This window comes from Cucurbita pepo, chromosome LG06 (genome assembly GCF_002806865.2).
Source record: "Cucurbita pepo subsp. pepo cultivar mu-cu-16 chromosome LG06, ASM280686v2, whole genome shotgun sequence".
In the NCBI taxonomy this organism is placed as follows: domain Eukaryota; kingdom Viridiplantae; phylum Streptophyta; class Magnoliopsida; order Cucurbitales; family Cucurbitaceae; genus Cucurbita; species Cucurbita pepo.
The window spans coordinates 136,219-160,967 of record NC_036643.1 but is presented as its reverse complement, the minus strand read 5'-3'; the positions used below and the strand labels follow the sequence as shown (position 1 = coordinate 160,967).

Here is a 24,749-nt window from a genome sequence, read left to right as displayed (position 1 = left end):
AGTTAAGGAACTATTAAAATGAACCCATGAATTTCAATAATGCAATAATAAAAAAAAAAAAAAAAATTATGCACCTAGAGAATTAAGATGTTTAATAAGCTGTAAAGGTCAAATTGGTAATTTATGTATTTGTTATTTATTCCATATATAGAACTCTATATCTTAGGCAGCTAGAGAATTATAATTGAACCAACCATTCAAAGATTCATTATTATTAAAAAAAAAAAAAAAAAAAAAAAATTACATTTAGATGTGATGGGACTTCTCATTCTTCTTTGAGCATATAAACCATTAAATTATAAACATGGAATCTATACATACTTTAAATTAATTTTTATTAATTATGGAAGCTCTAACTTAACCAGTCATAAATCCACGTGGACGTTCGCAAGATCGAAGAAGATCCCCACCGTTGAATCCCAGTTAGGAAATGGTCAGATATTAAATGTATAGAAAATAATAATAAGAATAATATATGAAATCCCCAAAATGTCGGATCTTCGGAGGTATTTGAAGTTAATTTAATTATGATTAAGAAGTTGGAAATAGGGTTTAATTAAGGGTGAGGGAGTGATTGGATACAGGGACAAGACAGAGAGGGTTGGAATTAGTTGTCCGTTGTCCCAAACAAAATAACAAAAATGTTCGGATTCCTAAAGTCAAATTAATTCGGAATCAATATTGGGGACTCAATTGGACTCATAGCCCATCATCGCTTCGCTTTTTCCAGTCAAAATTAATTATGCTATTTATTTCACTTTATTCCTTCTTATTCCTTATGTCTACTTTTCTTATAATCCAGCTTCAATTGTAAGTTTGATTTATGTAATTTTCAGAATGTTCTTTCACAAGTTTCTAATCAATTTCTGTTTTTTTTAATATCATTTTAATAAGTGTATCTCGTTACTTTGATTAGTATCATTTAAGTTGAAGTATGCCCAAATCTACCAGTAACAAATACTATTTTATTTAGCTTTCCCTCTAAGAGCTTCGCTGGGTTCCTTCTTAAGCTTTTTTTTGAGTTTTTCTTTGAAGGGTTTTTCCTCAAGGTCTTAAAACGTGCACACTATAGAAAAATTTCGGCCCAGGTTTATAGGTTGGGTCAAGTGGAGTTGAGGTAGTCAATGGAGTTTGGAAGAACATTAATGAAAAGTTGAGTCAATAATGAGGCACACAAAACAAAGGAATCTAATAACTAGACGTGGCCAGCAAAACGTGACTATAATGAAACTTTAAAAAATTATTTTTGAAAAAAAAAACATAAAAAAACAGAACAATTTGTTAATGAAATGCATCACTAACGACTGGTTGAATGCATTGAAAGGGGCGGCTTAGATCCATTCCCCCTTTTCAATGTCCTTTCCCTTTCCTAAAACACCTTTAAAAATAAAAAAACAAAATAAAACAAAATAAACGTTTCGTCTTCGGCCTCGGCCCAATGTAGTAATCTAATGGGCCTTAAAGATCAATCCGATACGCAAAAGTTTAGGCCCATGAAATTATAGCCCAGCCCAAAGAAAGAATTAGACAGACACACGTGGCAGGCGAGTGGAATGCAATGCGGTGGCGATTCATAAAACGGCCATGAAAATCATGTGGACACGTGGTTTCATATTAAACCCCGATGTCTAAAAAAAGAAAAAAGGGGGAAACGATTTAGGGCAATAGGAATTTGGATCAGTGCAGAAAAATGGAGACTAACCAGAAGGTGGAGATGGAGAGGGAGCAGCAGAGGCGAGAAGAAACGAAGAAGCTAGAGCAAGAACCACCGCACTATATATCCCCGATGCAGCCATTGACGGAAAGTGCTTACGGCGGAGGAATGTACGGTGCCGAGGAAGGCCAACAGCAAAGCCTACAGAAGAAGCCCGCGAGCGACACGCAGAGCGCCGACGGGCCTGTAGAATCGGGAATGAAGCCGAAGCACGCGCCCCCGCCGTCATCTGGCGATAGAGACATCGACATCACCGGGCAATCGTATTTCCAGTAGCCTGCAAGGTTCGTGGCTGCCGATTGCCTTTTGTATGTGTGTTTAATAATGGCGAAAGGTAGTTCGAATGTTGTAATCTGTTTTCTTTTTTCCTCTCAATAATGCGTTTCCGAGTACTTTGAAGGGCAAATATGGTATTTTACCAACCGGTGATAGTTAGATTTTAATTTAGTAAACATCCTTAATAACGGTACTACTATAATTGGATTCTCTACTCAGCAATAATTTTACTTTAAANAAAAAAAAAAAAAAGAAAAAGAAAAAAAAAGGGCTTACAACAGTCTTCGGTTGTGCTTGAAATTGACATAATAATAATAATAATAAAAGAGGAAATTCATGTACGAAATGTAACCTTTTATTTGGTGTAGAAAATTCATATAGAACAAGTATAATTCAGTCAATCAAAAAAGAAAAATCAATCTGACATTCATCAACCAATTTTGAGAGTAATACAAGTATAATTCAGAAATCCGTCGCATAATTAAAACATATAAAAAGTTAAAATTATAGTGAAAAAAGGTGCAAAATGTGGTGAGCAACTAAGATAAAGGCCAACACAGAGCCCTCAAATGGAGTTAGTTATCTATCATTATTTAATGGTAGAAAAATAAATAGAAAATAAATAGAAAAATTTGCTGGAAGGGCTAATCAATAATCTACGAGAGACTAGAAGGTAGCGCAAAATTTGAAGGGGTAATAATTGTATTCAAACTAGAAACCCATCCCTACAAAATGAAGAGAACGCACACAGAGCCTAATTTCCAAATTCACACGGCAAAATCACTTGAGAATATCACTGAATAAATGTACAGGCAAGGTTTCAAAGCCCTACCTCAGAAGAACCTGACAACGGCAACGAATTTCTCTGCTTCCTGCAAGCTCCTCCTCTTAGCCTCCTCCTACCTACATAACCCACCCACCAACCTTGATTGCAAAAGCCCTCTCCATAACACTTTGCTGAGATACTCAAATTCATGAGGCGAGATCTGACTGTTCAAAAAACGCGGCCGAAAAGAACGTGTAATGATTTTTCAAAACATGGGGCACTGTTTTCTTGGCTCTGGATGGGGATGGGGATGGGGTGTTATATACAGGATGACACACGTATCAAAATCAACAGGTTTTGTTGAATAAAAAATGTTCTATGGGGATCTCACTCTCGATTCGTTTCAAGGTTGGGGGTGCAAAGTTTGTTTGTGAGTGAAGGGTTTAGTAAAGTACTAACATGAGTAAGGATCAGCAAACAGCTTTGTTTAGTCGGAGAGCATCTCTTCCAATTCAGGCTCCTCAGAGTTATTTGCATCATAATCCAAACTTGTTGCGTTGAACGGACCTTTATCTTGAAAGTCAGCTGGTTCTTCCTCTTCATCTGAGTCACCCCGTTCTGGCTCATAATCATTATTTTGGTCGTCTATCGTCGCAGGCTCATCTCTCCTTTGTGTAATAATATCACCCTTACCATATGTTCTGGTTCCCGAGTCAGAATTCGGACGAGGCTTCGTATCTGCACAAATACAAGGCGATGGGTTTTCATGAAATTCACCCCTGCCTGGCCTCACCTCATTTGGCTCCCCCATGAAGCCTCTCTGATAAGTTCTAACCCTGGAGGAAAATGCTCTCCATGTCATGTTGGCTCTGTTCAAGAACAACCTATACAGCTTTTTGGCATTTGGACGAATGGTAGGCTTGTGTCCGAAGTATCTTCTGAAATAGAATTGAAATTTTAAAAAATTATTCATCAGCCAATATCCTTGCCATATTACCATTATTGTTTGTAAGAGAGAGATTCTGCACCTTCTTCCAGCCAATATCCTTGCCATATTACCATTATTGTTTGTGACAAATACATCGCTCTCATCGCAGACAATGAAATCAAGTGCAGCCATGCGAGAAGAATATGAAGAAAATTTCTCCAATTCCTCCTTGGAAGCTATGGTCTCTTTCGAATGGAAATTAGGAAAAAGGGCTTTCAAAGGGGCTAGCGTCTCTTCCCCTCCATAAACTTCTCCAGATGCCACATAGATATGAACATCCTGCCCATATCCGAGTGCTCTCAACATCAAACCAACCTCTTCTGGAGTCAGTGGACATTTTCCATGCCTCCTTTCTTTATCAGGATTGCTTGCTTGCTGAAATAAATTCAAAGTAGTTTTATACAACAGATCATAGACACATGTTACTGGTTGTCATATTATGTTTGAAATAGCACTAAGAAAATAAACTCATCTGGTGTTTGAAACAAATCTTTGCTTACACATGAACTATAGAGGACCCGGCTCACAATTGTTATGCTATTTACCATATTCCCCAAACAAGGAATAATTATTCCCCCATAATTATTCAAACACAAAAGTCATTTGGCCAGTCGATTTTGTTTCACGGACTTGCAAATAGTAGTGAGAAGCATTGCAATTTCTGTGCATAATTCAAACGAATGGATTCACATAATTAAAAATGAAGTCTTACATGTAATGTTTTCCATCGCCTTCGAATCGCTCCAAGTTCTCCCCTTTCCTTTTCACCTCCACCATAATAGCAACCTGAGAATGCTAGCATATCTGGTTCAAACCTATGGTAATACGCAAATGTTTGGATCAAAATCACAACTGATGTCCAATTCTGCAATAAACTTCGGTATGCATTACATGACATGGAATAAAGAGTAAACGAACTATTATTCTATGACACCATATGCATATTAGAATTTAGAAGCTTCAATCAGACAATGAAATTTATTTGTTTGCAGATTCTATATTGTGAGCTACAAGAGAGTACAAAACACCTACAGAACATGTGAATATCTTAGTAAAATTAAATGTGTTTCCAAGAGAGATGAAAACTGGCACAAAAGCATTTTGTATTTCATCTCATCAAAGCAATTTCTGATGAATTATTAAAATCTGCGTGCATTTACTAAATGAATCATTTGAGAACAATACACCTGTGGAACTGTATGCTATAAAAACTAACCAATAAATAGAAAAGATGAGCAATTAATCAATAATAGTTCAATAACGACAACTACAATAATTTAGGACCAAAGGCTTATCATCACATACCTGAGATGCAAAGCAATGTAATGCTTGCTTCTTGCTCGCATTCGTTGGACCAAGTTTTCACCCATTTTCTGTATTGGGTCTGTGAATTTCAAGGCATGGTAGTTAACTCTACATCTCAGTTTCTGTAAATCTGTCTCCAACCTGTTTGCTAGTCTATAATCGAACTTGGAGAGCTGAATAGCCTGACACATTAAGAATACATTTAAAAGAGCACATAGACCACTGTACAAAGTTTCCAACAAATGCATGCAATTGAAACAAGTATAAGAATTCTATGCTTGTGCTGGTAATTGGAAGCTGAACAATAAGAAAGGTTGCATGTTTACGTAAGCAAATGGGTTGTAGAGAACGGACAACTTACATGCCTTTTCAAAAGAACAGGTAATACACGGGTCTGATAACATCTTTCACTACACTTCCTAGGGACACGCATTGAGTGCGTATTCCATGTTTTCCCACCCCTCTTTGGTAGCTGATGAATGATTTTCACATCTCTTGAAAGGAATGATACAAACCAATCAACATCGAAGATCTCTGAAAAGTTGCTGTGGAGAAATAACAAACACATTTTTATAATATAACGAGGATAACTAAAAGCAGAAGTCGACTTTATTTCATATAACGTAACCAACCTGGAGTCCCTCCAAAAGGACTTCTGATCAAGCTTAGGCACAACAAGGGTAGCATTTAATATTCGTGCCGCAACAACTGCATCTGTTATCTGTCATTAGGAGCTTTAGTCAGTTTGAAAATAGCTATAGGAGTAAAGAAATCAATTAAATTTTAGCACCAAAAGGACAGGCAATAACACAATTATCTGAGAGCATTTGAGAGGAGGGCGTTAAAGTTATGGAAGCATACAAACTAATAATCCAATAATCAACAGCTGCAAAGCCTGCGCATGCTCTATTCAACATAAATTATGACCACTCACGACCCATCAAATTCAAACGCATTTTTTCTGTTATCATTTACATAACATTCAGTTTCATTGGGGTCCTCTTGATCAATCTTTATGGCTAATGAATAGCAATGCAATACAAAATCGTCAACAAGAAAAATGCAAGCCCGTGGCATTACCCCAGTTCTTTGTTGATTTAAACCTCCACTAGTTGCGATCAGCAGATAACGATTCGGGTGTGTAATAGCACTAGCCTCTGCAGCAATGTGGGAAAACATTAGTTCTGCTTCTCAGACAAAAAAGAACATCATATACGATGCGAGCTCAGTACAACGAAGGTTAACATGAACTCTACTTCTTTCTTTTTTATTTTCAGGATTAATCAAATTATGAAAGGAAGAAAAAACTAAAGAAAAAAAAAATTGACAAGATTAATGTAGGGATCTAATTATCTCTAAATCTTCAGGAGAAAATACGGTAACTTCGTTCCTTCCAATTGCATAACAGATAAGAAACTTAACGTCTGAATGCACCATAAACTTGTAATAATTAGCAGTGTAGAGGGCAGGGAGGAGCTTGGAATTCCACAGAAACATACTCTGAAACTTATTGCTAGCATTAGTACATCCAGAGTAGAACTTCGCATTTCTGGAAGTCCAAAGATCACGGGCGGATCTCGCTCCATTGCGCTGGTTACAAAAACAAGAAAATCACGTCAATAAACAAAGATCGGTCAGCTTCAGCATCAACTAGGATAAACGGTAAAAGACACTGAAGTGGAAAATTCCGGAAAACCCTAACCGGAACGCGAAAATGCGAAACTCCAATCTCCTCGACGGAAGCAGCATCGAACTGAACCTATTCCATGGGGGCGGGGGGGNAAAAAAAAAAAAAAAAAAAAAAAAATCAATCAAAACACGAGAAATACAAAGTGGAAGGTGACATATACCGGAGGAATGCGGCGGGAATGATCGGAATCATTGGGAGAAGGAGCGAGAAAAGAGAGAACTGCAAAGAAGAGAAGCAGACTACCGCTAATGGCCAAAATGAATGGGATTAAGAATCTAAACCGATGATAATAGTGGTTGCGCCGCCGCTGAAAAGCCATAGCTCCTGGTGACAGTGACCACCGAAGCTCCTGTGTCTCTCTGAATCACTCCTCCACTCTGGTTGGGAAGGAGGAAAATGGGCAGAAGAAGAAACAGGGAAAAATGGAAAGAAAAAAATGAAACGAAAATGGATCTCTGTGTGCTACGGCTCCAGCATAGGCTGAAGAATCCTCATCTTTTTTCCTTTTTCTTTTTTCTTTTCCTGAAAAAGGACACTCTGTCTCCAATAACGACAACGGAATCGGAGAAATAAAATATATAGCTTACTGTCTATCTAACGCAAACGATTCGTCGGGGGAGTTGTGGGCCGCCTGGCCCATCTTGGTCCCTTTGCTGACACTACCTTTTTATTTATTTATTTATTTATATTATTTAATGCGTATTTCCAGTTCTACCCTTCCTTTCCATTTGCATGTGACTCCTTTTTCTTCTCTCCGTACTCTGCAGATTCAACTATTTTCGACTTTTAAATTCTTTTCTGTTTTTTTTATTATTATTTTTTTTTCTTTTAAATTTTAATTTTACGATAACAATTTGTTTGAAGCTTCAACCAAAATGTGGCCAGTTTCTGTACGACGGCGTTTTGGTTTACTTGTATAGCCAAAATTAGGATTAAACTAGGCCAACCTAATCTTCTAGTCTTAATATCAGTAACAAAAATTGCTAGACAAGTAGATAACGTACCCATTAAATAAACTTTAATCGTTTCGATTCGACGTCATATATCACTAAAAAGGGCTACTGATTAACAAAAATAAGTGCTTTATTTGTATTTGGACGCTCTCCAAGTAAAAATACAACAATTGTTTTGATCTCTTGTTCTAATTCCATGTTGAAAAAACGAAATATTCAACTTTAAGTAGCGTTAGAACAAAGAGATTCTTGATGATTTCATTTTCATCTATTAGGCTGTGTAGCCATCATCATAGGAACTTGCAAGTCTCATTGCCCATGGACTCTGATTAGGGGAAGAACAAAGGGAATATCCCAGCATGGCAGACCATCTCAAGTTGAGAAGGGCAAAACTTAGGCTCTCTTCAGAGCATTTGAAGAATTCCAAAATCCGTGATTCCGCTTCGGAGTCTTCTGCAAGCACAAAGTCTTCGACATATTCTGTAACGACTGGAGAAGTGTCGTGTTCTTTGCATAGCATACGCATGCTCAGTACTTGCAGTGCTTCCATGGCGGTGCTGTGATAGCCAAGGCTCACATATGCCGAGAAGACACTATGGCACGTTGAAGGGTCGGGCTGGATCTTTTCGCGCTTCATCTTCTCAACGACAAACTCAATCACATCANAAAAAAAAAAAAAAAAAAAAAAAAAGTACCCAGAATGAGAGATGAGCTTAAACAGTTGTTGGAATTATGCATGGGTGCATTGAGAGTGTTGTTCTTATCAAGTTAATGACATGAAGCCATGGGGGTTACCTTTTCACAAGCTTTCTGCACGATTGTATTCATTATAACAACATCAAGTTCAATCCCTTCTGAACTGGCTTGATCTAAGAGATTCAAGGCATCATCAAATCTCTCAAATCCCAGCACAATCTGCATCAGGATAATCCAAACGTTAAATTTGAATGATTGAATAACACGATAAAGGAAAAAATTAATGGTAAGAAGAAAGAGTATCAATTGGCGATGATTGACATGGAAACTTATGGAAAATTTTAATAGTGCATCCTCCAGAGAGTTCAATCACCAAGCTATTAGGATTGTTCACTAGTGTCGGCAAATATACATGAACCATGGGTGTCGGGTGTCGGGGTTCAAGAATAAGTTCGTGGACAGCTTTCGAACTGTACAATGGCATGTAAATCGGCCAAACTCAAGGACGGTTAAAAGAAAATATGATGAGATGGAATCAGCAACTTTCAAGTTAACAAACTCTAAATCTGAAAACAAAAATATATAGTTGATAGTCCACAATGTTCGATCTGTTAAATCAAGATGAATACTTCAGGAGTATACTTGCAGTGAGTAAATGTACATGCCTAACAATCATAAATTCATTGGATACCTTTACTAGACTGGTATAAGTTAATATCTGAGGACAAAACCCGGAGCGAATCATCAGGGAGAGAAGAGCAAACGCAGATTTCAAGCATCCGATAACACTGCAACAGTTGATCATCATCTCAAATGTCGCAGCATCTGGAAAGAGACCAGAATGCTTCATATTATTGAATAATTCTATTGCCATATGGATCTGCAAAAGTATAGAACAGTGTTAAACACAAACGAGGAAGTCCTCTATAGCTTAACAGAAGAGAGTGCATGACAACAAGCGCTTACCTCTTTGGATTCAACTAAAAAATGCAACGCTGTGTTGTAAATAGGCGTCCCCAGACAAGTGTTATCGTAATAGAAGAGGTTCTCTGCCACATTTAAATACTGAAGAAGCTCCTTCGTCATCCCCTCCGCACCAAGAGCTTTCAACTAAAGGGAACAAATGAATCAAAGGAAAAAGAGAAACAATAATAATGCCATAAGCAGTGAGGGAACTTGATTCTTCCACTTGCTAATATGGTTCAAGTAGAAAGATTTTATAACTATAGTAACAAATAAAAATAATTTAATTGTGCGCCCAATGCTCTTCCTGCTATGTTCTAGTGCTAAATAAGATTGATCCAACTTAATTTATCAAAACCTTTTACCTACATGTAAAACAATTCTCGAAGTGAAACGTGAGCATATATACACATATCAAAGAACATCTGCATGGATCCCGAGAAGATGTTCTTCCAACAATATCGACGGTGTAGTGTACATATAAAATGAAAGAGACTTTGAAACGAGAATCAAATAGAGCTTGAAATTTTGGGAGGAAAGTAGATGGGGTCCTGCAATGTGCTCTAGTCAGATGTGGGTCATTAGCAGACGAGCATATACAGCTGCAAGTTTTTTTTTTTTTTTTCCTGGTAGGAAGGAAGAGAGAGAGAGTCTTACCAAGTTCATCATAGAGAAATGACTGTGTTGTATCCCATGTTTCTCCATATCCATCTCTATCATGCGTATCCTTTTTGCAGCATCCACCTGTGACAATCTGTTGCCCTCCTCGTATGGAGCATTCACGTTACCAAATAATGAATATAAAAGCTCATAGGTCTTCACATCTGGAAGCACCTCCATTTGTTTCATTTTAACCAACATACGCATGGCACGTTCTGGCTGATCCTGCAATAAGGATCACACAATCTGAGCTGGGCTCAACTAATCCAACCAAGTGCTACAGAACTATCTTATGGGGAGTGTGGCTCGAGAGCAATGGTAAAACTTTTAGAGGGTTGAGAGGACTTTGGAGGGGGATTGGGAGGGTGTGCTTTAATGAGTGCTTATGGACTTCCCTTTTTTCTTTTTCCTTTTTTGTAATTATCAGCTTGGCATCATTCCAATCGATCTTTTGGATTGGAGTCCTTTCTTGTAGTTGAGGCTTCCATTTGTGGGCTTGTTTTTTGTATGCACTAATAAATTCCTTCCTTTTTCTCAATAAAAACTCAGTTTCTTATCAAGAGAAAAAAATTAACTTACCATCATGTCACATGCTGAAAGAAATGCATTGAAGGGGTGTGGGAACACACAAGCTGAAATTTGTTCGAGTAGAGCCTCAGCCAAATCAAGTTCTAGCGCCTTGCTACAACTTATCGAAACAGCAGCAAGAGTTGAATCATATGGCTTCAATTTCCTCTGTTGCATTATTTTTAACTGAAAAGGAGGGTTTTTTTGGGGTCGAGGGAAACGATACATCATTGGCCGCATAATTAAAAGAAAAACAATACATTTCCATTAAAAAGAAGAAGAAATCTTGTAATGATAATCAAGATCTAACCAAAGCTTAAGTAACTTACTATTTTAATGCCATCACTGAAACCTCTCTCTGAAACAACTGATCTAACAAAACCATCAAATGTGTGGGACGAAGGTTGCAATCCCAGTTCATGCATCTTCAAAGAAATGAACCCTAGTGTCGTCAGTACACATGAAATGCTGCTAAACTAAATAAAGTGTAAAAATATGAACATAAGGTACAAGTAATCAAATACAAAATATCATTTCACTAATAATGCAGTAATGAGCAAGACCAAGAAAGTATGAACAATTTAAGATTGCAACTATTATGGCAGTAACAAGAGATAAAATTATGAAAAAATTATCTTATTTAGTTGCAACTATTGTAACCATTGGCTATATAATTAAACAAAAATGATCTCAAAGAAAGAAATAAGACCTGTTGCATTAACTGCTCTGCAAGACCACAGTTCCTAGTAAGCGCACATGCACATATCACATCATTGAAAGACCACCTCAAAACCTTCATAACAAAATTGCTTCTGTAATTGCTCGGCAAAGTTAATCGACCACTTTCAACTTCTCCACACTTCATACCATTAACAGAAAATTGCCCAATGTCACCTTCGCAGGGGACCATTTTCTTACAGTACAACTCGTCGGTAGAAGGTCCATTTTCCTCGAAATTAAAATTTTCATGATAGGATTCAGTTCTTAAGGGTACAGGAATGTCCAATTCTAAAGAGGGTAACTTTTGTCCTGCGGCTCCAATAACCAAAGCCACCATCTTTTGCAGTGCAGTATATGCAGATTTTAGGTCTCCCAGCCTTGTATAAGACCATATAAACTTTCTTAGAGATAAAACACTTGGACTGTAATTTTTTACAAAGTCTGTCCAAATTTCATGCACAGAAGACAAATTTTTCTGACAAACTGCAACCTGATTGAGAAAAGAAAGCTCAGTATTCATTCACTATAAATAAATTAGAGAATTCAGATTCACTACATCAAAAATACATTCTCAAAACAGCAATACAAGGATTACAGGTACATATATGATGTTACAATACCCTTATAGCAGAAACTTTCCTGCCAAAAGGCAAAATGCGATTGATACAGGAGACATTGTTTAGAGGAGGTCAATGACCAGAGAATCAATCCCATGATCCTTTTATTCTGCAGAGATACTTTTTTATGAATCAATATGTTCTTATCACACTAAACAAGAGTGCATGGACAGTTGAGTATACATTTAGAAATTTAGAATCGAATCCACATCTAATTTTAATTTATTTTTACTGAAAAGATTGATACTAAGATGCCTATGATCGATCCAATTTTGGTGTAGAAGTAAAATGCATAAGAGAAATTGTAAGTATCTTGATGATGATCGCCAGTTCATAAGAAATCTAAGAAATAAACTATTTTGAAATATAGCTTATACAAATGAAAAGGAATCAGGTTCCTTACAAACCTTGAGTAGCTCAGAATATGTAGCTTCATTCTTCCCGACCATTCTGCGATCCATCATATCCAAACATTGACTAACATGAACCGTACTTTGCCTTTTGCCACAGGCTCTCAAAAAAAGATTGTACACAGGCAGAACAGGAAACATGACACGACTTTCTGCCAGGAAACTTATTAGACCAAATGCCTATGTTATTACAAGAGGAGAAAACTGTTGTTAATAGTGCAACTCGATGTGAGGGCAAAATATTGCATACAATCTCAGTTTATGAAAAACATGTTTATACCTCATCCAAGTAACCGCCCTTACAGAGTGCTTTTATCATAAGTAAAGTGCATGTGTTATCCAGAAAAACTCCTCTTTCTTCCATTATTTTCCAAGTTTCCATGACAAACTGCAAGAAAAATAAATATGTATGCAGCCTTAGACTTCAGCACACTCATCAGTCGCTAGAAAATAATAAGGTCATCATCATTCTTTTTTTCCCATACTAGCATAAGATATGCAAGTGAAATATAGGCATGCCGAAGCACATTACATTCTTAGATAGATGCACCAAACAACATTATTATTTTAAACTTCAACCCCGATCCATTTTACTTACTCGAGGAGAGTGAAAATTGTAGCCATAAAAGGCGACGACTAAATCGAAACTGATCGAAGTTACAAACATATAATATTAGTTAGAAGAAAGGTTGTTTCCTAGTTCAACATTATTATTTTAAACTTCAAGAGGATAATAAAGAACGCAAGAACTACCAGTGGATCAGGTGATCTTGCACAGTAGCTCAAAATGCCAACAAAATTATCTGCAGTTAAAGAGTGTTTTTCCTGGCCAAGTTCCATGAGCAGATTGGAAGCACTACTTCTATCGCCCACTCGAAGTGCATCGACAATCTGTCTCTGCATGAACTTAGTTGACTCGGCTTCATTTCCCAAATATTCAATACCTACACTGAAACATTAATGTGTCAACATTTTCCACATGAGATGGTGATTTTTAAAAGGTTTTGCCATTTTGATCTGTCCCACCTGAAAAGATAGCATATAACAAACTATTTTCAAAGTTTCGAGTTGCAGACAACGTAAGAAGATCAATATAACATACCACGCTAAAGAAACGAAATTGATGCACTCATTTAGCAAAGCAGGACGTATTCAAAGTTCAAACAACTTATTTGCCATAAATTACCTTGGGAGATGAGAAGAGCTCGACGGAATACCATCTTATTCGCATCCTGTTTTCGCCCCTGTCGATCGCAGTAAGGAGAATAAATGAAAACTCACAAGAATCACTGGGAATTCCTAGATGGCTAGTTTTCAGGCGAGTGCATCTTGACTGATCTTACGTGCATCTTGACTAATCTTACGAGACAACTAATTTGCCCTACTACATTAGGGCGGCCACAGGCATACAAGAATGACTAATTTGCACAAATGCTAAACCAATTATAAGTTCATTGTTCGCAATGGCCGTGTTTAGAAATTCTAACAATAAAAATTATGCACTAGATGAACCAGCTGGCCCCTTAAGTCAGCTTCCTACTCCTTTTCTTCTTCTTTGAAGATAACAAATTCAAAATTATAAAATCCAGCCACACTTCCGAACTGAAGATACTTACATGTTCGTGTGGCCTGAATCTGTATAGCGAGTCAGCTATCGATCCCAAACGAAACCTTGCCCTGAGAAAAAAGCAGAGGAGAAACGAGGTTAAGGCATCTGTATCTGCTATCGTTACCCGGGAAGAATTTTACTTGCCTGTGCATTGTCTTCCCCGCAAAGACGGCGACAAAGGCTTAGTGAACACCAGATTTCGAGTGCAGTGGCAATACGGACAGGGCCATGAGTTCGTGCAAAAATCAAGTCTTGAAAGAAATGTAAATCAAGTCTTGGACTGCAGCCGAATACTGTTCGTGCAAATATAGGGTTTTTCTTTTTTCTTTTTTCTTTTTTCTTTTTACTATTGAAAGAAATGATAGTTTCGACAAATTGTTTGAAAAAAATAATCACCATTAAATATTCTATCCAGATGATTACTTGTTTTGGTAATTTGAATGTAAAATAAATAAATAAATAAATAATTGCAAATTAGGCCATCAGTTTATTATCCATCCACCCCATTTATGTGTTAAATTGCACACTTAGTCTATAAACTCTAAATTTATTTAATTTTTAAGCTATTAAAAATATCATTCAATGTTAAAATTTTCAGTAGATCATAAGTATAAAATATGAAATTCAATTTCGTGTATAATGGAACTCTAATTTTTTTAATTTTGTGTTAATATATCCATGAATAAAAAATGAAAATCTATAAACTAATCTATTAGATAGCAAGAAACTTGTAAATTTAATTTTTTTTTTATTTTTTTTTACCAAAGATATCACAAGTAAAAGTGAGAATGGGAATCTCTTGTCTACAAAATATTTTTAACTGAATTTTGAACCTGTTAAACAAACATGAGATTAAAATAGATTTAAACATTTTGTAAGAAAAATGTAAACAAAGGTTACATAGGAAATAATAAATATGTACCATACAATTCACACCACTACAACGACTTGGATCGATAAATAGAACTAAGGGAGACTGCTTGAAGCTGTAAAAGCCGAAAGTACAACACCATTAAATGCCACTTAATCAGTGAAGATGTCAACTGATACCAACCGAGGCTCGATTATTACAGTTTGCTGGTCTGTTTTGGAAGGCTACCCATGGCCTTGGCCTCCTCCTTGAGAATAAACTTCTGAGTTTTCCCTGTCGAAGTTTTTGGCAAATCTTTAAACACCACACTTCGCGGAGCCATGTAGTGGGGCAGGTGTTCTCTGCAGAATTTTATAATATCTTCTTCACTCGCACTGCACCCATCTTTGAGCTTCACAAATGCACATGGAGTTTCACCCCAGTGGTCATCAGGTCTTCCCACAACAGCAGCTTCAAGAACTGATGGATGGCTGAAAAGAACAGACTCCACCTCAATTGAGCTAATATTCTCTCCCCCAGAAATGATTATGTCCTTAGAACGGTCCTTCAGTTCTATGTAACCATCAGGATGCCTCACCCCCAAGTCCCCACTTCGAAACCATCCGCCATTGAAGGCTTCCCGTGTGGCTTTGAGATCTTTTAAGTATCCACTCATCACAGTGTTGCCTCTGACCATAACTTCACCAATAGTTTTTCCATCGGCTGGAGCACTCTCCATGGTGACAGGATCCTTTATGTCCACTTCCTCTAGCCCAACATGCTGCAATCCTTGGCGAGAAGTTAGCTTTGCCTGTTTATCTTGAGGGAGTGAATCCCATTCTGGTTTCCAAGAGCAAACTGTTGCTGGCCCATAAGTTTCGGTCAAACCATATGCATGGACAATCAGGAATCCCATTGCTCTCATCTTAAAAAGAACATGGGAAGGCGGCGGAGCGCCACCAGTCATCATGGTTACCTTCCCTGGAAGGGGCTTCTGTTCGCTTGTTGGTGCATTGATAATCATGTTTAAGACAGTAGGTGCACCGCCCATATGAGTAACCTTATGCAGAGAGATATTGTCAAAAATTTCTTTAGCAGTCGCGTTTCTCTGGCAGATGTTTGTGCCGCTCTGTGCAGCCACGCCCCAAGTTAAGCTCCATCCATTGCAGTGGAACATTGGAACAACCCACAGATACACAGGGAGTGAGCACATATCATTCAGAAGAACTGCAGAAAGAGCATTGAGATATGCACCTCTATGGGAGTAAATAACACCTTTTGGCCTTGATGTTGTGCCAGAAGTATAATTAAGAGCAATTGGATCCAATTCATCTTTAGGCCGCCTGATCTTGAAATCGAGTTTTCCAGACTCTAAAAGGCTCTCAAACTCTAGATATCCTGAAGCAGAGCCCTCTATGTCGATGTGGGAAGGTGGCTGATCATATTCATTAATAATGACAACAAGAGGTATCTTTTCTCTCCTTTCGGACATAGCTTTAATTGCTCCCGTTACAATATGTTCAAACTGGTAATCTACAACAATGATTTTAGCTTCCGAATGGCTCAACAGTGTAGAAACCATTGCCGCATCATGGCGTACGTTGAGGGAGCAAAGAACTGCACCAGCCATCGGTACAGCAAAATGTAGCTCGTACATAGCTGGAATATTCGGTGCCAAGGCAGCAACCTGCTCGAGAGAATCGTAATTCGCCGCAAAATTAGCCGAGAAATGTGCAGAAAAAGATTAATCTAACCAAATACCGCAAAGACCTCAAAACTATAGATTCACTATTGATCATAATAAGAAAGGAACCGTTGTTCAACCATCAGAAGAACTACTATCGTCAACACAAAATAAGATCCGTAAGCTTCAAATCATCGCAAGTAAAGAACAACATCATAAACAATTGCATCGATGTAACTCGCAGATCAAATAATTTCTAGTTCTGTATAAAAAGCCATATTCAGATACTAAGGATGAAAAAAGGAGAGTTGTAAATACAGACCACATCTCCACGAGCGATTCCCATTCGAACAAGAGCAGAAGCGAGCCTGGTACATCGGAAAAGCGTCTCTCTCCAAGTGTATTGAACACGTTCATAGACGAGAGAAATCCGGTCGCCGTAGACCGCGGCGGAGCGCTGCAAGAAGGTGATTGGAGTGAGAGGAAGGTAATTGGCAGAGCAGCGGTCCATTCCGTCCATGGATTATGCAGAGAAGAATCAATGAGCATGCGATTCTCCTGGTGTGCAACTGCAAGACAAATGCAGTGTATTAGGCACGTGAAGATAATGAGATTAAAGAGAGAAAGAGAGAGGTGGAAGATGACTAAAGGAATGGTGAGAATGGGTCTAGCGTCTTGATTTGTCCATTCCGAGTCGTCGTTTTCGCCTTGCTCTTGATTGATTTCAATCATTTGGATTTATTTGGGAAATATACAACAACTCCAAATTTAGCTCACTCAAGATCAAATACAATTTCTTCAACAAAAAATTAAATTACTCTCAATCTCAATTTTGCGTGGAATAAATATATTCTAACCGATTAATTTTGTAATTGTAATTTTATAAACTCTACAATTGGAGTAGAAATCAGCTTTTGAGACCTATAGTAGTGTAGTTGTAAAGAAGCGACAATATAAATTCCATTCTATTCTAGGTCACCACCAAATAATTTTATATTTCAATTTTTGCTCAAAACTTAAAATGGTTTAGGCCAACCTATTTTGAAACATTGATTAATTAAATTAAATACTCAAATTCATTAAAATATCGTAAGTCTTTTCTAATGTGTTAGTGTTAGGTCAATCGAACCGCAATTTGCTTTGCAGTCATCTTAGTTTATGATTCAAAAAATAGGAGCTAGTTGCATGGATCTTCGTTTCCTCTTTTATTTCCCTCTACGTTTTAATATTAGGCAATTTCAGAGTTCGATTACTACCCGATCAACACATCATATGTACGATCTCCATTACACAATATTGAATTCTCAATGAGATACAATGCAACTTATTTTCCTAATTGTTAATATACAAGTGTTGGGAGATCATCCACCCCACGATCACGATTGTAATTTTCTTAATCCAATAATTATAGAGTGATGAATAGAATCGTGGAAGAAAATGAAAACATAGAATCTCACCAACAAGTGAGGCTTATGCAATCTGCATAAACAATAGAATGCAATAGAATGTACAACAGGGAGGATTGTGGGAGATTACGGAAAACCCCTAATCATAAAAATAGTTCCCAAGGAATCATCTAAAGCTTACATAAAAAAAAGCCTGGGGTGGGGCGTACCTAACCAGAAGTCTACAGAGGGTTTAAATAAAACAAGAAGTTACCTGGCAACTCAATAAATTCACTATATTTGTGCATCATGTGGTGACCAGAGGGTACCAAGAGACCTTTCAAATACTCTACAATCTCAGATCCTCCCAGCTTGGAAGTTCCAAACACTCTATCAACAAAGGTAATTGGAACCTGTAGGCCACAGTGAAACACAAATCATATCAAATTTCCCCGTGTAAGACGGTCCATATGGAAAGGGCTCAAAACAAAAACAAGAAAAATTCAAAAGAAAAAATATTATATTCAAACACTTAACTGAGGTGGTTGAGATCCCATGATGGGCAAAAATGAAGGCAAATGATTTTTTTTTTTCCTTTTCTAATAGAAAATTAAGGGAAAGAAATATTGTAAAAACAATTTTACTTTGTCACAGCCACAGGGCACAATTCTACCTCTTCAATGTGATAACCATTTCTTGAAGCTCGAACAATCATCTCCATTTGAAAGATATATCCCTTGCTAACAACTGAGCTAATGATATCGTCAAGCACCGATTTCTTGTAGAGCCTACGACATAGGAATGAATCATCAATTGAGAATTATAGAAGTATGAACGATTTATTCAATCGATAAATTGAAAAAGAAAAAAAAAAAAAAACTGCTTACCGGAAAGATCCAGTTAAATCTGATACACCAGGCCATAAAAGTGTTTGGGCAAGAACGTTAGCACCTCCAATGGTTAGTTTGCACATAAGATTCCATCCATGTACACCGCCACCTTTCACATATCGGGTTCCTGCAACTATATCGGCACCCGTTTGTAACTGCTTCCTGAAAAAAAAAAAAAAAGGGTAAAATAAGTGGTCATTAAGATCTAGAATTTAATTATTTTGACACTGCGTTAAGGAAGTGAAGTGAGGTAATGGAATGAAGCTGGGTGAATATTTTGGCTGCAGAAAAAAGGCACAGAAAGAAAGAAAAAACAAAGTTATTTCATGGAGAAAGTAACATAAAAAAATTACGAGAGAAAGAGAGAGAGAACCCTTAGAATTCCAGCAAACATGCTAATGGAAGTATGTTTGCAAGTTGAGTTTTAGAAGTGAAGATATGCTGCAGAAAGTAGAAGTTTGGATGGCAATTTCCAATTAGATGCTACAGTGGCGCAATTCAGAGGCACAAGCAAATCACTAAAGGCCTTTACTTTGTGGTGTCCATATAAGTAAAACAAAAACCTTGATCCAGTCGAAACCTGGCACGCGCATGATTGATGGGAGCCCAGTTTTCTTGTACCAACAATACAACAGTTTTTCAAAAGAAACCCAACAATACAATTATATACAGCCTCATTCTTCTCTTTGGTCACTCGATTTTCGATGTTAAGAAACCATCATTCCCCTCTAAAACTCATATTAAAAAGGGCCATTTATTAGAGAAATAAAACTAAAATCGTGTGTCATTCCAATTATTTGACATTCGGCAATTATATTCTTAAAAGTATTCTCATCTACTGTTCTTGCATATGTCAGAGCCAAAATTCTGGATAGCGCCTTTAGCTTCCATTTACAATCATTTTTTCAAGCATCAAACTAAGATTGAGGAAGTTTATCGACATCTTATTCTTGTTATTTTATTGTTGAATTATAAACAAAATTAAATATAAACTAATAAAATAGGAAGATAATAATATCAGGGAAATAGGCAATGCTAATGCAGCAGACTGGAACTCGTGAAAACATTTTCAAATCCCAAATCCAAAACTAGAATATTGTTTTCAAAAGTTTTACGCACTCATACTAAAAAAAACTTACATGGTGAGGTAAGTCAGCATTCATTATAACAACAAAATTACCAGTTGCATGCTTGAGACCATGACAGTAACCCGTTCCTGAAATGAATCATTCATCAGATCTGTGATATTTTCAAAAGAAGAAGTCGTACAACATACCTAGTCCAAGCTTCCCAGGTCTGACTCTCAATAGCTGCACGGGAAAACAAAAAACTAAACAAGTAAACAAAATAAGATAAAGATTATATCTGTGCTGCAACAAATGCAGAAACGTCCACGGTGAACTTACGATCCGATCTTCACCATATACTCGTTGCAACTGTTTCACAACTTCTTGAGTACCATCAGGCGTCATCAACAACAATTATTTCAAAATCAACATCCCTGACATCGGCAAGAAAACATTGTGCTGCGTCATTTCCAATTTCCTCTCCTTAAAGCGGATGGTGGGCGAGAAAAGGATGCTTATGTAATCTATTGCCATTTCAACTTCCAATATTGTAAAAATAAACAAAAAGGTGCACAAAGAAAACAATCAATCGATCCAAAAACTCGAGAATTGAATCTGCAAATAATAATTTCACCAGAGAATCTTCCTTAGCATAAAGAACAAGGTTGATCTCATAAACTTTACTTCTCACCGAAAACTTTTGATTCAATTAAACCAGAGGTGAACCCTAATTAAACGAATTACAATTTTATACAGATGAAACTTCACTTGGTAATTGATTACGGTTTTCCAGAGAGTTTCATCGCAATAGTCTAACTCGTGATCGATATTGGGATACGATTACAAGCAGCGAGAGGGATACGTACGGGAGGTGCTTGAGAATGAGGTAGACAAGCAGAGAAATATTGAGGCGCTCGTTGTAGGTTGGGACAGTTAAACTGTACTTATTCCTCTCCTGCTCCGCCATGAATTCGATTACGTAAACGCTTAGAGATTACTCTTCAACCAGGAATTCATATAATCAAGAATCGCGAAATCAACTGGAAACCGATCGACGGCAACTGCGATTCGCGCCCTCTGGATTCAGGCGCGCTCGGGAGGCAAAATTCGACGAGCAAGAGTCGTAGTTCTAGTGGGCCTTCTTCGCGAGAAACGGGCTGTGGGCTTTTCTTTTTTGGAGAGGTTGTGGGCTTTCAGTCCAGTTTTTTCCCCCTATAAACGAAAAAGAGGGAAAATTTTGAATCCAAGGCTCATTTAAGGCGATTTATATAATATTTCAAACGAGAAGGGGAAAAGTACACCGTACAACGACGTCGTTTAGGTCAAGAGAATGAGAGGGGACTAAAAGTAACGACGCCGTTTTCCGTTTAGTTGGCCTTGCAAGTTCGAGGCTTATAGGAGGCGGGAGGAGCGTTAGGGTTTTAGAGGGTGATTTGAGATTTGCAGAGAGTAGCCATGAGCAGGAGCTTGGGAATTCCAGTGAAGCTACTCCATGAGGCCGCGGGTCACGTTGTGTCGGTGGAGCTTAAAAGCGGTGAACTTTACAGAGGAAGTATGATCGAGTGTGAGGATAACTGGAACTGCCAGCTCGAAAACATCACCTACACTGCTAAGGTGCCTCTCTCTTTTTGCTTTTCGTTGTTCATCTTAAGATGATGCAACTTTTGTTTGATAGTTGGACCTTTATGTTTGTGGTTTTCGCCTTAGTTCATTTAGTTCATTCTGCTTCTTTATCTCTAAAGCCGTGTACTTCAATATCTGGTTCATGTACTTTTTGAACTTTGTATAAACCCTAATTTGGTTTAGTTTCCAACAATTTATAGCTTCAACTGCCACGATATATATATATATATATATATATATATATATATATATATATATATATATATATATATTATGACTATTTTTAATACAAAATCTGCGTAGGAAGAACCAGAAAATTTCCGGGAACAGAAAACTCTCTATATGGTTAATTTCAACATATAAGGAACAAAAATTGCATCTAAACTCCAGACCTGACTGGTATGTCCCAAACCCAAAAGGCAACAACTGTAAAATGAGACTGAAAATCGGCAAAGCATCAAAACATGAAAAGAGTGCTAATTGCGATCTTGATTGCATGATCAGGATTGATTAAATTAACTAGGGACGAATGTTAATTGTGCACGTCGATTCATCTGCTGAGTGCGCTGTTTAATTGCAACTTTCTTGCTATGCAACTCGTAATCACCAAATTGAATAGGAGAGATCGACATTATCATAGATTCATATTGGTTAATTGGATAGTAAACGATTTCTATAAAATTGTCAAATGGATTAAGGTTTACTGATTTTCTTTGTTTAATCCGTTGGTGTTTTACTTATGTTATGGTTATTGCTCAATGTCTCCGAGTTTTTCCCCTTTGCTTGCATGCATATAGTTGGGAGTCATGTTCTTCAGGTTCACTTTATGTGTTTTCTTCTATAGGATGGGAAGGTCTCGCAACTTGAGCATGTTTTCATCCGAGGCAGCAAAGTCAGGTATCTGTACCATCTCCTGTATTATAGACTATCCAATGACTTTCTTAGTTATTCGAAGGGATTTTGTCAGGATTTGGTTGGCATGCTGACATCTGTTTATGCATGATAGGTTTNGCAGGAGCTTGGGAATTCCAGTGAAGCTACTCCATGAGGCCGCGGGTCACGTTGTGTCGGTGGAGCTTAAAAGCGGTGAACTTTACAGAGGAAGTATGATCGAGTGTGAGGATAACTGGAACTGCCAGCTCGAAAACATCACCTACACTGCTAAGGTGCCTCTCTCTTTTTGCTTTTCGTTGTTCATCTTAAGATGATGCAACTTTTGTTTGATAGTTGGACCTTTATGTTTGTGGTTTTCGCCTTAGTTCATTTAGTTCATTCTGCTTCTTTATCTCTAAAGCCGTGTACTTCAATATCTGGTTCATGTACTTTTTGAACTTTGTATAAACCCTAATTTGGTTTAGTTTCCAACAATTTATAGCTTCAACTGCCACGATATATATATATNTATATATATATATATATATTATGACTATTTTTAATACAAAATCTGCGTAGGAAGAACCAGAAAATTTCCGGGAACAGAAAACTCTCTATATGGTTAATTTCAACATATAAGGAACAAAAATTGCATCTAAACTCCAGACCTGACTGGTATGTCCCAAACCCAAAAGGCAACAACTGTAAAATGAGACTGAAAATCGGCAAAGCATCAAAACATGAAAAGAGTGCTAATTGCGATCTTGATTGCATGATCAGGATTGATTAAATTAACTAGGGACGAATGTTAATTGTGCACGTCGATTCATCTGCTGAGTGCGCTGTTTAATTGCAACTTTCTTGCTATGCAACTCGTAATCACCAAATTGAATAGGAGAGATCGACATTATCATAGATTCATATTGGTTAATTGGATAGTAAACGATTTCTATAAAATTGTCAAATGGATTAAGGTTTACTGATTTTCTTTGTTTAATCCGTTGGTGTTTTACTTATGTTATGGTTATTGCTCAATGTCTCCGAGTTTTTCCCCTTTGCTTGCATGCATATAGTTGGGAGTCATGTTCTTCAGGTTCACTTTATGTGTTTTCTTCTATAGGATGGGAAGGTCTCGCAACTTGAGCATGTTTTCATCCGAGGCAGCAAAGTCAGGTATCTGTACCATCTCCTGTATTATAGACTATCCAATGACTTTCTTAGTTATTCGAAGGGATTTTGTCAGGATTTGGTTGGCATGCTGACATCTGTTTATGCATGATAGGTTTATGGTCATACCAGACATGCTGAAGAATGCTCCAATGTTCAAGCGTCTCGATGCTAGAATTAAAGTATTTCAACTTTAATCCTTTGAAATCTAGTCCTGATGAAATCCTTGCGTGCTTTTTCTTTTTCCTAACTCATGCTTTTTCAATCCTGAAGGGTAAGGGCGCCTCACTTGGTGTTGGCAGAGGCAGGGCTGTTGCTATGCGAGCTAAAGTAAGTCCCATGCAGCTTAATTTTAGTACGGTGATAATTTATTTCTTCTACACATTTTGAATAAGTACGAAGATCAACTTACATGCCCCTTGTGCATTTTTTCATGTATGAGAAGGATTTGATCGCTGCTTGTGTGCATATCTGCCAAGAAATATAGAATCTACTTTAGTTGAAATTACTAGGATATGATCGCTATTTAATCATATCAATTTGGAAGATGTTAGGGAATGTTTCATGGCACTACGAACTTCACAATTCTCTCTTTGAGGCATCCAGAATTTAGGCACATTTACACAAAACGCAGGAACCCACAGATAGTGTTAGGGGAAGTGATTATTACTTGTGAAATCTCTTGTTAGTTTATATGTTTAAAAACAGGTTGGTGATAGATTTAGAGGGAAAACAACTAGAGTGCGTTACAAAATGTTCGTACACTTTTTAAGTTTCCAAAAGTTAACACTAGACATACTCTCTTTTTCAGGCTCAAGCTGCTGGCCGTGGAGGTGCAACTGGTCGGGGTGCTGTGCCATCTGCCCGAAGGTGATGAAACCATGAATATAGTTTGTTATATCCTTAGTTCAAGCCCAGAGAGCCGTTGGAATATTGATCATCAAGTTTCTTTAGTTCCGGTATTGACATCCTCAACATTGAAGAAGGCTATGTACGTTGTTCATTTTGTTGAAAGTGGGCGATTGACCATTATATATCTTCAACTTCATAATCTAATTTTTACTTCAGGCGATTTTATGTTGAGATCGAACAATCTTTTACCCCCATGTTCATCTTTGTTATGTATGTACCGGACGTTCTTTGCACCTATATCACCATTGGAGAATTGTCTTTGTGCCATCTATTCTACTCTAATCGTTGGCTGTTGTTAAGGTAATATTAAGTTAATTCCTCTCATAAACAAAGAAGACCCTTATAGAGGGAGGACCATTTGGTT

At 37.4% G+C, this 24,749-nt stretch overlaps 5 protein-coding genes and 1 pseudogene across 6 annotated transcripts; 2 read left to right on the top strand and 4 right to left on the bottom strand.

Moving 5' to 3' along the window:
* The first annotated feature begins 406 nt into the window (after positions 1-406).
* LOC111797123 lies at positions 407-2,157 on the top strand. The gene has a single exon (XM_023680027.1). It carries the CDS (start codon positions 1,691-1,693, stop codon positions 1,988-1,990), a length of 300 nt encoding a protein of 99 aa, XP_023535795.1. The 5' UTR covers positions 407-1,690; the 3' UTR covers positions 1,991-2,157.
* Positions 2,158-2,623: 466 nt separating this feature from the next.
* Positions 2,624-7,274, bottom strand: LOC111797122 (O-fucosyltransferase 16). Its single transcript, XM_023680026.1, has 10 exons — positions 6,900-7,274; positions 6,752-6,808; positions 6,549-6,639; positions 6,130-6,206; positions 5,682-5,770; positions 5,411-5,594; positions 5,050-5,231; positions 4,457-4,559; positions 3,785-4,119; positions 2,624-3,694 (listed from the first exon to the last, which is right to left on the bottom strand). Exons 1-10 carry the CDS (start codon positions 7,056-7,058, stop codon positions 3,244-3,246), a joined length of 1,728 nt encoding a protein of 575 aa, XP_023535794.1. The 5' UTR covers positions 7,059-7,274; the 3' UTR covers positions 2,624-3,243.
* A 530-nt stretch (positions 7,275-7,804) lies between these two features.
* Positions 7,805-14,224, bottom strand: LOC111797340 (pentatricopeptide repeat-containing protein At1g76280). The gene is made up of 14 exons (XM_023680321.1): positions 14,079-14,224; positions 13,942-14,002; positions 13,512-13,569; positions 13,079-13,269; positions 12,606-12,713; positions 12,323-12,505; positions 11,288-11,788; positions 10,908-11,003; positions 10,591-10,764; positions 10,009-10,236; positions 9,355-9,498; positions 9,080-9,268; positions 8,483-8,607; positions 7,805-8,360 (listed from the first exon to the last, which is right to left on the bottom strand). Exons 1-14 carry the CDS (start codon positions 14,084-14,086, stop codon positions 7,964-7,966), a joined length of 2,463 nt encoding a protein of 820 aa, XP_023536089.1. The 5' UTR covers positions 14,087-14,224; the 3' UTR covers positions 7,805-7,963.
* A 562-nt stretch (positions 14,225-14,786) lies between these two features.
* LOC111797335 (probable acyl-activating enzyme 1, peroxisomal) lies at positions 14,787-17,106 on the bottom strand. The gene is made up of 2 exons (XM_023680315.1): positions 16,791-17,106; positions 14,787-16,471 (listed from the first exon to the last, which is right to left on the bottom strand). Exons 1-2 carry the CDS (start codon positions 16,986-16,988, stop codon positions 15,002-15,004), a joined length of 1,668 nt encoding a protein of 555 aa, XP_023536083.1. The 5' UTR covers positions 16,989-17,106; the 3' UTR covers positions 14,787-15,001.
* Positions 17,107-17,896: 790 nt separating this feature from the next.
* LOC111797676 lies at positions 17,897-20,926 on the bottom strand (annotated as a pseudogene).
* A 250-nt stretch (positions 20,927-21,176) lies between these two features.
* Positions 21,177-24,654, top strand: LOC111796460 (small nuclear ribonucleoprotein SmD3b-like). 2 transcript variants are annotated; one of them, XM_023679073.1, is made up of 6 exons: positions 21,177-21,314; positions 22,490-22,599; positions 23,427-23,479; positions 23,589-23,655; positions 23,747-23,803; positions 24,285-24,654. In XM_023679073.1, exons 1-6 carry the CDS (start codon positions 21,266-21,268, stop codon positions 24,345-24,347), a joined length of 399 nt encoding a protein of 132 aa, XP_023534841.1. In that variant the 5' UTR covers positions 21,177-21,265; the 3' UTR covers positions 24,348-24,654. The 2 variants fall into 2 exon arrangements, with proteins under 2 accessions (XP_023534841.1, XP_023534840.1); XM_023679072.1 differs by having other exon boundaries at positions 21,214-21,273; positions 22,449-22,599.
* The last annotated feature ends 95 nt before the right edge of the window (positions 24,655-24,749 follow it).

Bases quoted from the DNA above. Each gene is read 5' to 3' on its own strand.
- LOC111797122 (XM_023680026.1), bottom strand. From the start codon at position 7,058: ATGGCTTTTCAGCGGCGGCGCAACCACTATTATCATCGGTTTAGATTC. The intron at 5,595-5,681 runs GTTGGTTACGTT...ATTTCTCCACAG, and splicing joins TCCTTTTGGAGGGACTCCAG to CAACTTTTCAGAGATCTTCG. The intron at 3,695-3,784 runs GTGCAGAATCTC...ATTCTATTTCAG, and splicing joins AGGATATTGGCTGGAAGAAG to AAGATACTTCGGACACAAGC.
- LOC111797335 (XM_023680315.1), bottom strand. From the start codon at position 16,988: ATGGACGGAATGGACCGCTGCTCTGCCAATTACCTTCCTCTCACTCCA. The intron at 16,472-16,790 runs GTCTGTATTTAC...TCTCTCGAGCAG, and splicing joins GAATCGCTCGTGGAGATGTG to GTTGCTGCCTTGGCACCGAA.
- LOC111796460 (XM_023679073.1), top strand. From the start codon at position 21,266: ATGAGCAGGAGCTTGGGAATTCCAGTGAAGCTACTCCATGAGGCCGCG. The intron at 22,600-23,426 runs GTGCCTCTCTCT...TTTCTTCTATAG, and splicing joins ACATCACCTACACTGCTAAG to GATGGGAAGGTCTCGCAACT. The intron at 23,656-23,746 runs GTATTTCAACTT...TCAATCCTGAAG, and splicing joins GTCTCGATGCTAGAATTAAA to GGTAAGGGCGCCTCACTTGG.
- LOC111797123 (XM_023680027.1), top strand. From the start codon at position 1,691: ATGGAGACTAACCAGAAGGTGGAGATGGAGAGGGAGCAGCAGAGGCGA.